The sequence below is a fragment of the Pelodiscus sinensis genome, chromosome 2 (genome assembly GCF_052426305.1).
Source record: "Pelodiscus sinensis isolate ZL-2025 chromosome 2, ASM5242630v1, whole genome shotgun sequence".
Lineage (NCBI taxonomy): Eukaryota > Metazoa > Chordata > Testudines > Trionychidae > Pelodiscus > Pelodiscus sinensis.
In genome coordinates, this window is record NC_143053.1 from 251,618,986 (window position 1) to 251,630,796 (window position 11,811).

The following is an 11,811-nucleotide window of genomic DNA, read 5'->3' on the forward strand; positions in this document are numbered from 1 at the left end:
GCATGGGTGGCCTTGGATGACCCTAATTCACAGCTTCAGCAGAGGGACATGGTGCAGGCTTGGGGTTGCTCTAAGTTGCCCAAGGGACTAGAAAAGCTGCCCCCATGCTGTCCACCCTGCAAAGGACAGCCCTGGATCTGCACCGTGGGCTCTACGGCTATGTCTACACTAGCGGGTTCTTGTGCGGGAACATCTTGCACAAGTGTTCTTGTGCAAGAACATGTCCACACTGCCATGTGCTTTTGCACAAAAGCATCCATGGCAGTATGAACACTCTCTTGCGCAAGAAAGCTCTGATGGCCATTTTAGCCATAGGGCTTTCTTGCACAAGCAACCCTTGGTTGCCCGTCCACACTGCCTTCTTACACAAGAGCTGTTGTGCAACAGGGCTTACACTTGTTAGAAAAGTGCATAGCTCTTGTGCAAGAAGCCCTCTCTTATTATGCTTTACTGTAAATCTTCTTGTGCAAGAAATGGTAGCCAGTGGGGACACTCTGCAGAAGAACAGCCGTTCTTGCACAAGAACTCACCAGTATAGCCTACCTGTTCTCTTGCATAGCCTTCATTAAGCCACCATGGGACTTTGCTTCTCTGTAGTGGCTGGACCATGGAAAAGCTTTTTAAGTTTGCCCCCCTCCGATTCTTGTTTCCTGCCCCCTTTCATTTTTTTCCTTTTCTCCTCTCCCTTCTCCCCTATTTATTTTGGGTCTGGACATCCTAAATTCAAAACTCCAGTGATCTGAAGAAGTGGGCTGTGCCCACGGAAGCTCATGATACTATCTACATGTTTTTGTTAGTTTATAGAGTGCTACCAGACTATTTGTTGTTTTTTAAGTTTATCCTCTACAGACTAACTCGGCTACCCCCTAAAACTCCTCCTAGGTTGAAGAACCTGATGCATTAATTCAACCAGTAAGACTCATGCTTTTCCATGCTGGCAATAACCCCCACACCCTTGTCCAAGGTAACTGGTGTCCATGTGCATTTCAATATGGATTAGGAAAGCAGGTTACTCTGCAAAACCCACTGTGCTCCATCCACTATTCTTCAGCCACTTCCCTTGCCTCTCCATCTGAAAACCCATCCCGGCAGGAGGCAGCCTCCACACAGCACAAAGCAGGAATACCCTACTCAGAACTCCATCATTCCCAGCACTCATGTAATAGTAAGAGAAATTACCACACAGCCCTGGAGGGAAGATGGATGGATGCATTCCAGCCCTGGCACATTCAGTTAGTAGTAGCAGAACAAGAGTTTAATATTGCAGGGGGAGAACAAATGTATTTTAAACTCCTCCTGCATGGGTCATTATTTATTTTCCCTGCAACTGCCCGAGAGCTGTCAGTAATTCAGTCAGGATTTCTCTGAACTTTACAGCGTTTTAATTAGTTGTGTTTTCTTACGCCCTTTAAATAGCACTGTCAACGTAGTACTTTTCCGCACATAAAATGCCTAAGGGATTTGCTTTTTATTCTGTGCAAACACACAGAATTAGATCCCAAACATTGGGTGGAATTAGATCATTCCCATAGGGTGACAGATTCCACGTTTTCTACACAGTTTGACTGTGGGGCTGCCAAGCTCGAGAATGAGACTTGTGTGAGCAGTTCAACAACTGACTCACAAATCTGGAACTCACTCCCAGATCCGGAGAATCATGACCCTCAACCCATCTGGACAAAATGGAAAACGCGCTTCTTTAGATCAGTATCCCCAAATCACAAAACCTGTCTAACGTGACATGGATTCACTCCGTGCACTTAGAGCAGACAGGACCTCTCATTGTAAGATCTAATCTAGGGATACAATACAGGACTATGTAGCACTTTAAAGACTAACAAGATGGTTTATTAGATGATGAGCTTTCATGGGCCAGACCCACTTCCTCAGATCAAATCTGATAAACCATCTTGTTAGTCTTTAAAGTGCTACATAGTCCTGTATTTTGTTTCAGCTACACCAGACTAACACGGCTACATTTCTATCACTGATCTAGGGATGTAAGTGACTAGTAAGCTTATGCTTATCGGATAGTCAAGTAAAGACGCAACTAGTCGTTTCTCCCCCTTGCTGCCTCTTTCAGAGAGAGGCAGCAGGGAGTGGGGGGGAGCAGAAGACAATGCTGGGGGGGGAACCAGCTTTTAAGCCAGTTTACCGCAGCAGCATCTCCACGGGGGGCAGGGGAGGTAGAGGCACAGCAGAAACGGCGCAAGCAGGGACTCGCACTGCTTCTGCTGGAATTCTGCTTCTGAAATGTACAAGGTTCAGGCACCACAGGGCCAGTCCCCCGCTGGCCCCCTCTCCCTGCAGGGCTTCCGCTTTTGAACTGTAGCAAGAGCCTGGTAGGCTCCTTATAGACTAAGCGCCCTTATAGACTAGTCAAATAGTCAATGGAAATCCCATTGACCATTATTTTAGTTAATTAATCTAAATTTAACATCCCTAGTCTGATCCAAATTTCCCCAGACTCAGCATGCTGCTGGATTTACCCACCTAGGAAGCATGATGTGCTAAGATACCCCTTTTTAATAAACAGAACACTGCAAGAAGTTGAAAAACAATGAATAGCCTAGCAGCACCTTAAAGACTAACAAAACAGACGGTATCATAAGCTTTCGTGGGTGCAACCCACTTCTTCAGATGAATGGAGTACTAAAAGTCTAGATCCAAAAATAAATAGAGAATGGGGGAGGAGGTTATTCCCTGCTTAAGAAACTGAAAATATAATTTGGATAAATGTAAATACCATCTGATGTCATTAACATGCAATTTTTTGCCACCAATACAAGAGACAGTCTCTTACTCAATGGTAGTATATTCACCCATACATGCATAATTTTTTCCTCAGTAACAATAACTATGGCTAAGTTTACGTAACTCTTCAGGGAACACTGTTCATCCAAATCTATCCCAATTCAAAAATAATGCTGCTATTTCCAAGTCTACCAATATACACAGGACATGTCAGTAAATACATTTCATTATATTTGTATTGGTGGGTTGATTAGGAAAGCTAGATAAAAATGCACAACTTCCAAGGCGAGATTTGCAGCCGTTACAAAAAAAAAAGAAGGTGATGTTAATGTTTATGCAATGCTTTGAAGACATTAAGCACTGTACATCAGGAAGTGCTAGGGATTATAGAATTATCCTGTGCTTAGTTGGACAGCTCCAACTCCTTAGATACAAGAATCGAGTTAGCCTTTAAAGAGCAATCTGCAGAACACAAGAATAATCAAACAGTTGTGGGGTATCAGTAGAAGACGGTAGAAAAAGATGTGTGTAAGAGGACAAGGCCGACTTAATTCAGTTCGTAAGAACTGAGGGGAAGAATAAGCTTTTGCAAAAATGTAGCCCAAAGGAAACGTTGTCATTGTTTTTATTCCAAAGGGAAGAGTTTATTTTCCTAAACAAAAACTCACTGCTGTGTTTGCAGTCCGAATATGGTAACATTACACAAGCACTCCACAGCCTGAAAAGTTCTATCTTCATTGCAACTGCTTCCCAACCCAGAGAAGTAGAGGCTTGAGCTACCATGTGAAAAGCAGCTGGTGCTTGGGCTCTCATGCCATTGGGGAGCCCAAGTCCAGAGTCCAGACTGCTATTTTGAATGTACTAACTCCAGCCCTGCTAGCCCAAGTCTATCTACCAAGGGTGGAAGTCTCACTCCTTGTTGCAGTGTAGACACACCAAAATGGCATTCATTAGAAACTGACCACACCTAGATAATTCACAGCATCTGAGCTCAGAACAAAAATCAGAAAGTGAATACATTACTTACAGAATAAAAAGGTGACTTTTATTACTATATTTTTAAAATACTGTTGGGTTTCATAATCTATGGTGAAAAAATGTGATTTTTTGAAAGCTGACTGACCCATTAATGTCTCAGTTTTATTGTGAATCATCTTCTGAAATCTAAAATAATCAGATTCATAGCAGACTTCTGAACTAATCATTAACACACAAAAGGGCGATGATTAAACTTAAAAATGTCATAGAATAAGGCGGAACTCATCTTTGGGGCAAAAGTCTTCTCTCAGGGTACGTCTAGACTACATCCCTCTTTCGACAGAGGGATGTAAATTAGACACTTTGAAATTGCAAATTAAGCCGGGATTTGAATTTCCCGTGCTTCATTTGCATAATCACATCATGGCGCTTTTGAAAAAGCACTATATGGAAAATAAAACCCAAGGTTCACAGGATATTTTTAAAAAGGCTTCTATTTTTTTAAAGAACTGCATCTAGACTGCGGTTTCAATTTCGAAATAGCGCTTTTTTGAAAGAGAGCCATGATGCAATTATGCAAATGAAGTGCAGGAAATGCAAATCCCTGCTTCATTTGCAATTTCAAAGTGTCTAATTTATATCCCTGTCCCTGCGTGGGGCTCTCCCAGATCCTGACATAGTCCCCACACCCCCCAGCCATTCCTCACCCCACCTCTCAGGGGCAGGCCTCACAGTTTGAGGACCACTCATCTAGACAGAATACAGCTCCTGAGCAGAGCTCAATTGACCTCTGTGAGGCTCCCCATGGGCATAAAAATTCACTTAGCAGGACTGGGGTTTAAGAATTTATAGAAAAGAGGAGACTCGGTGGGATACCAGAGAGGCCTATAAAATCATGACTAGTGTGGAGAAAGTGAAAAAGAACAGTTATTTACTTGTTCCCATAACACAAGAACTAAGGATCACCAAATGAAATTAATAGGTAGCAGGTTTAAAACAAACAAAAGGAAGTATTCCTTCATGCAACACAGAATCAACCTGTGGAACTCCTTGCCAAAGGTTATTGTGAAGACCAGGACTTTAACAGTGTTCAAAAAAGAGCTAGATAAATTCATGGAGGATAGGTCCATCTATGGCTATTAGCCATGATGGGTAGGAATGGTGTCCTTAGACTCTGTTTGGCTATGTCTATGCTGCGAGTTTTTGCGGCAGAAAATATGCTAATGCGTGACTCATTAGCATAAGTTGTGATATCATTAGCATATTTTCTGCCATTTCTTTTCGCACAAAGAGTTTTTGCACAAAAAGAAACAGTGTAGCCTCTTCCATTTTGCGCTAAAACCTGTTTTGCACAAGATCCTTATGCTTCTAGAGTCCCTCATTAGCATATTATCTGCCACAAAAACTTGCAGTGTAGACAAAGCCTTTGTCAGAGATTGGAAATGGGTGACAGGAAGGATCACTTGATGACTACCTGCTCTGTTCATTCCTTCTGGGGCACCTGGCACTGGCTACTGTCAGAAGACAGAATTCTGGGCTAGATGGACCTTTGGTCTGTTTATAGGTTTTATCAATTATTTTTTCTTCTCACAGTGGTAGTACATTTTTGGTGTATGCCTCAAAAAGACAAAGGCTAAAGATTGTTTTTCCCCTTGCGAAGTGTACATGTGGATTTCATTCATTCACTGAAAACGTTTAAAAGCAAAACTACTGATTGATGTAACAAACATTTCTTGCTTAAAACTGTTTTCTGTGAATGTACTTTAATTGCTATGCCATGGCTGCAAAAGAAACCCCTTCCAAAACAATATAGCAATGCTGGTTAAGCAGTTGCCAGCATTCTCATTATAAAACACTTATTTTACTTTAATTCACACCTGGACTGAAATTTGGCAACATCTCAGTCTAAGAATGGTTGAAAAACTACCCTCACTACCAGATATTGTTCAAACTGCCCTGGCTGTTTTTCAGTTCCAGGAGAGGATCTCAGTTATAACAGACCATCACGTTTACCTCTTCTGATTCAAAAGCTGCTTTGTCTGGTTGTTTTAAAATGAAAATCCTTCCCCAAACCATGTGTGCTCTTCAAAGGGTTTATATCTGAAAGGTCACACGGACTAAGTCACTATTTTTTATTCCTCTTTTCTTTGCTTTTAAAAATATAAAATGTCTAACATCATGCATCAGAGGGTGTTAGAAATCAGAAGGATAGAGTTGCATTCTCTGCTTTACTTCAGACATGCTATGTGCCATTTATTCTAAGGCTGTGTGCCCAAATCTAGATTAAAAAAATGACCTTATTTCAGAAGTGCTGAGAATCCACTATTCTTGTGGACATCTGATTGCACAGTCCTCTCTGTAAATCAAAACACTTTAAACTAGATTTTGGTGTCTAAGGGCCTGATCTTGCAAACAATTACATCTGTTCTTAATTCCCCAAATGAAAGTGTGTAACAGGGTGGCACTCACCTCCCATAAGACCCCCATCTGGCCAAGTGCATGTGCTTGCACTGTTCTTCAGCCTTTTTTGGCTACTCAACCTTCTGGCCAAGCCACACTCCTATGGGCAATGCAAACCCCTTCCAGGATACACACTTAACAGGTGTCCATCCCCGTGCCTGCTGCTAGTGTCTCCAAATCTGTTCCTCACTGGGAGAGTGGTACCTCCAGGGCTTCCCCTGCAGGAAACAACTTCCTTGCCCCTCTTTAAGGGCTCTATCACAGTTCATCAGTCTTTAGCCAGCTCTCCCTTTGGATCTGATGCCCCTTCAGTTTCTTTCCCCACTTGGAGAGAGTGGCATTTCCAGGGCTTCTCCACTTGGAGACAGCTTCCTCAGCTGACTTCACAGTCTGTTCTCCTTAAACTCTGTCCTGCACTGACTGCTGCACTGTTTTGCGGTTCCCTTTGTAAGCCTTCCTAATCCCTGATTGGTCAGTTCCTCCTGCAGACAATCTAGCCTCTTTGGAAGACTTCTCTATTGTTTGCTGGGACTGGGTGTGGCAAGACCACAAACTTCCAGCAGGGGGCTTCAGGGCCTCATTTCACCCCCATTACAGAATCCCTTTAACTTCAGTGGGACATGTTAAGTGCTTAAAGTTAAGTCAAATATATGCTTAAAGGCTTTGCTAGATTGGAGCCAAAGTTTGAAATTGTTGGACATTACCTCTCTGGGCTACAGTTTCTCCATCTGTAAAACAGGGATAACAAGACACATCTCATAAAGCACTTTGAGATCCAGGGATTAAAATAAATAAATAAAACTGGTCTTTTCGTGGTTTGGGGGGGGGGGGGGATTGATGAGGCTGATAAAGAAAAGAAATAGCTAGGCTTCCATATCCATAGATATGCTTAAAGGCTTTGCTAGATTGGAGCCAAAGTTTGAAATTGTTGGACATTATCTCTCTGGGCTACAGTTTCTCCATCTGTAAAACAGGGATAACAAGACACATCTCATAAAGCACTTTGAGATCCAGGGATTAAAATAAATAAATAAAACTGGTCTTTTCGTGGTTTGGGGGGGATTGATGGGGCTGATAAAGAAAAGAAATAGCTATTACCTACAAAAAGCAAGAGTTATCATATACATTGATATAACTATGTACTGACCTTCTGACACCAGATGCTTGGCAGAGCTAGAGTCTGAGAGGTGGACTGTGTGGGGCAAATGTAGTATAACTGGGTGTGGTTCACTATCCCATGTACTGGCACATAGACCACTTACAGAGCAAAAGAATGAATTTGGTCCACAGCCTTAGCTAAAGCAGCAAGAAGTCCTGTGGCACTTTATAGACTAAGGGACGTGTTGGAGCATAAGCTTTCGTGGGCAAAGACCAGATGGTCTTTGCCCACGAAAGCTTATGCTCCATGCTCCAATACTTTGGTTAGTCTGTAAGGTGCCACAGGATTCCTTGCCGCTTTTCCAGATTCAGACTCACAGTGCTACCTCTCTGATGCTCCACAGCCTTAGCTAAGTGGCAGCTAGCTTTATAGCTTAAGCTGTAGAGGCCCATGTACAAAGCTCCACGGGTTTAGTTCTGCCTACTGGTTACAATAGCACAACAGAAGTATGGCAAGGGGCATAAAATAGAAGCCAAAGGTCAAGGAGGATGACATGAAAGCAGAGACTTAGATAATATTCCTCTAGCTCCCTCATGTTTGTTTTCCAACAAGTTTTTCAGTGCACTTTACAAACATCACTCATATATACAAAGTGGTTCCCCCCCCCCTCCCCCCCAAGAGGTGGAATAAGTAAAAATAGAAGGCGAAGCAAGAGGAAACAAATCAATATACCTTTAAGGAATGTCAAGATGGACTTTAGTAGAAGACACAATGATCATCTCTTATTTCTTTTCACACTGGTGACTGAGATACAGAATCATGGGGGGACCAGAATCATGGGAGGGGGGAGTTTGCTCTGCTTTGCAGATTACAACTCACAATTTAATGGGTTTTGGGTGTGGGAAAGGAACTGACTGGCAAAGTTTAAGTCCATGGTGAGCTATGACAACCCAATTCCCTCCCCCCAGCAACATATTTGCAGAGTGGGATGATTCTGATCAAGGGAAATAAACCCATGTCATATTGCCCAGGTGAAAACGGAGCAAACGTTTGGAAGGATTGGCTGAATTCGCCCTTAGGGTTGCAAATGCTAAATTGTGAATCCTGCTGTGAGAAAGTAACTCAGGGAGGAATCAGCCGAGAGTGAATGCCAGCTCGCAGGACCAGCTCTCGGTGCCTTCGCCAAACAACTAAAGATACTGCAGCGAGATCAGGGCATTGGGACTCCGCTGAAAAAAGGTTTCGGGGTGATCTCAGGGGGCAGGGGGTTTTCGGATGCCTTATTTCACGAAAGTTACTCGAGACCGTTGCTAGACGACTCATTGCTCAGTGGGGGAGCGGGGCCGCGATAAAATGGACCCTAGTCCGGTGGCACCTCGGAGACTAACTCAGAGCTAGGGATAGTCTCCCGGGCTGGTGGCTCCGGGCAGTCCGTGGAGTGGCGATTTGGCGGCGGGGGGGGGGGGGGGATTCGCCGGGACTCTGGGAGACCGCGGCCGCTCTGGGAATCCAGCGGGTCCCGCTGGGCCGGTGCCAGGGCTTTGCTGGATGACGAGGGGGCGGCTCAGCCCGGAGGGACTCCTGTGCGGGGGAGAGCGAGGCGGTGCGCGGCAGCCGGGTGGGTCCTGCTGGCTGCGCGCTGGGACTGGGGTGCCGGGGGGTGTTTGGGGTGCCGGGGGCTCTGTGCGGTCCCGGAGGGTGGCTTTGCGCGGGGGGGGTCTGGGGAGCCGGGGAGTGACTCAGTCTCTGGGGCTCCGCTTTGGGTGATCGGGGCTGCTCTGCCCCCCCCCCCACTCACCCCCTCCTCCAGCCCCCCGGACACTTACTGGGAGGAGCAGGAGCGCGGCGGCCGCGGCGGCTGGGACGCTGCGCGGCGGGGCCGGCCCCCCCATGGGGATGGGGATCCCGGGGCGCCCGCGCCCCCTCACCGCTCCCACGGGAGGCGCATCCCCCCGGAGCCGCGCGAGTTCCCCGGCTGGTGCCCTGCGAGGGAGGCAGGGCGCGGCGCGGGGAGCAGGCAGCCCTCCGCCCCCGCCTCCTGCCGCCGCGCTGGGGCCGGGACAGCCCCTCCCCGCGGGCACCGGGATCCCTCGCAGCGCCCCCTCCTCCGGCCGGGCCCCCCCGCGGGGCGGAGAGTGGGGGGTCCCCACCAGCGCCCCCTCCCCGCCCAGAAACAGAGGCGCCCCGGGAGCTGGCACCGCTTGGGGAGGGAGCGGAGACATCGCGCGCGCGGGTCCCACCGTGCCCTGGGCACAGTGGATGGAAGGAGCCGGCTCCCTCCATCGCAAGATCCCCCCCCGTCCAGGCCCTCGTTCCCCGCCCCCACCCGAGCTGGGACCCCCTTCCACGGGTGGGCTGTGGGAGTGAAACCAGCGCTCACCCAGCGCAGGCGGGAGACGCATTGGAGTGACTGGAGCCCCCCAATTTGAACTACCCGGCGCTTGGGCAGCACCCTCCTCAGGTTTTTCCCTTGGCAGTACAGGACAGTCTACACCGGGGCAGAACAGGGGCTAGCCAGGTTGTGTATCCTGGAAGTCCCCGCAGGCAATCACATGAATGTGACAGGCTGTCTCACAGAGGTCCCCTTGGACTGCCTCACCTTGAGCAAACCACTGAGCCTCTACGCACCTCACCGCCAAGGTGTGCCCTCTATTTTTTCCATCCGTGTGCAGAATAAATTTTATGGTGTGCACTGAGGTATGTGAGGATGTGCACCACCAATAGACACCCTGTCCTGTGCATCCTGAAGCTCTGGTCTCCCCCAGAGTTGGGTAACAGCTCCCAGGAGTAACACAGATGCTGGACCAGCTACGCTCTAGGAAGGTTCAGCTAAAGGGGCTTGTCAGCATCCAGGAACACAACCCTCCAAGGGACCAAACCCCAAATAAATTTGTCTTACTCTATATCAAAGTCTCATAAGGGCCACTCTCTTTATGGATGAAAGAGAGAGATGCACAACTGTGCCTCCCCTGCAGGTAATAATTATTTACACTGGGCTTGATGATAAATTTTTAAATTTTTATTAAGTATAAAAAGTAGAGTTTCAGTGAATGTAAATGAAAACAGACAGATCAAAGTAAGTTACTAAGTCCAATTAAACCAAACTGGCCACTTAGGCTTAATACACTAAGAAACCTGTTACATGCAAATTCATACCCTAAGGCTGTGTCTACACTGCACCCCTTTTCCAGAAAAGGGATGCAGATTAGACACTTTGGAATAGGCAAATCCGTGGTATTTGCATTAACATGGCTGCCGCTTTTTTCCGGCTTGGAGATAAGCCGGAGAAAAGCGCCAGTCTAGACGTGATTCTCCAGAAAATAAGCCCTTTTCTGGAGGATCTCTTATTTCTACTTCAAAGTAGGAATAAGAGATCCTCCGGAAAAGGGCTTATTTTCCGGAGAATCACGTCTAGACTGGCGCTTTTCTCTGGCTTATCTCCAAGCCGGAAAAAAGCGGCAGCCATGGTAATGCAAATACCGTGGGGGATATTTAATTCCCCCGCGGATTTTGCTATTCCGATGTGCTACATTAGCATCCCTTTTCCGGAAGGGATGCCAGTGTAGACGTAGCCTAACAGTAGTTCTAATAATCCTTTTCAGAAGCTAAGCAACCAGCCAGCTTGGCCTGATCCTTCCCCCAGTTCAGTCTTAGATGTTTCCAGCATGCATCTTGAGTGGTAATTGGGGGAAGGTCTTCTGGCATCTGGTCACTGCCCTATTACTTTGTTTCCCACCTTTAGATCTCCCTTGACCAAAGCAGGAATTCTTTGTGTTCAGTATAAACACATGAGTGGAAGAGTACCAGATCCAAAATGGGTTCCGGCCTCAGGTGGCCAGGTCACATGTTCTGGCAGACCAATCACAATCCAGGCTTATAGAAAAAAAAAAGACTTTTCACAGCTTATTGGCTTCAATACTGAGCCATTTTTTTCTAGAGTATCACTAATGGTTCTCGTTAGACCATCTAGATTTAAAAACAGATTCTCATGTCATATTTCTAACTTCACATACAAGAATGACATACGCACAGAAACAGAAAAAAAATTCAACAGATTGTAACTTTAAAAAGAACATGTCACATGATGCATTTTGCCTAAAATGTCTGCAAGTTATGCATATGCCTATTCATAAGACAATTTTCATAAAGCGGAGGTCAGGTCCCTTCTGGCATGAAACTCTGTCAAACCTTATTCTCTTCCTTACATCCTTTAAGGCTTTAGTGGGAAACATTTTCATAAGGCATTGCTGCATCCTCACTCCCTTTATTTATTCAACTGTTATTTCTATTTACATTTGCCTGCTTGGCCCTAGAGGAGAAGCTTGTTTTAAAGCATCCCGGTTGGATTAAACTCAATATTTGTTTTAGTTTTTAAAAAATTATACACTTGTTAATAGAAAAGTTGTCATGAAAACTGGAAAAAAATGGGAACCAGGTGTTTGAATGGGATGTTAACATTCACTGGCAGGGCAGCATCGTACACACAGCAGGATTGCACTAGTCATGAGAACTTCTGTGTG

General features: G+C 45.9%; 1 protein-coding gene across 2 annotated transcripts in view; it reads right to left on the reverse strand.

Annotated features, from left to right (window-relative positions):
• The window catches only part of CRHR2 (corticotropin releasing hormone receptor 2), a 274,002-nt gene extending 264,686 nt beyond the window's left edge, over positions 1–9,316 (reverse strand). Inside the window, exon 1 of one of the 2 annotated variants that reach the window (XM_075922873.2) lies at positions 9,118–9,316. In XM_075922873.2, coding sequence (XP_075778988.1) covers positions 9,118–9,183 — 66 coding nt within the window. In that variant the 5' untranslated portion in view covers positions 9,184–9,316. Of the gene's footprint in view, positions 1–6,201; positions 6,617–9,117 lie in introns of those variants that run through there. The other variant, XM_075922874.2, reaches the window with a different exon arrangement.
• Between the last annotated feature and the right edge of the window lie 2,495 nt (positions 9,317–11,811).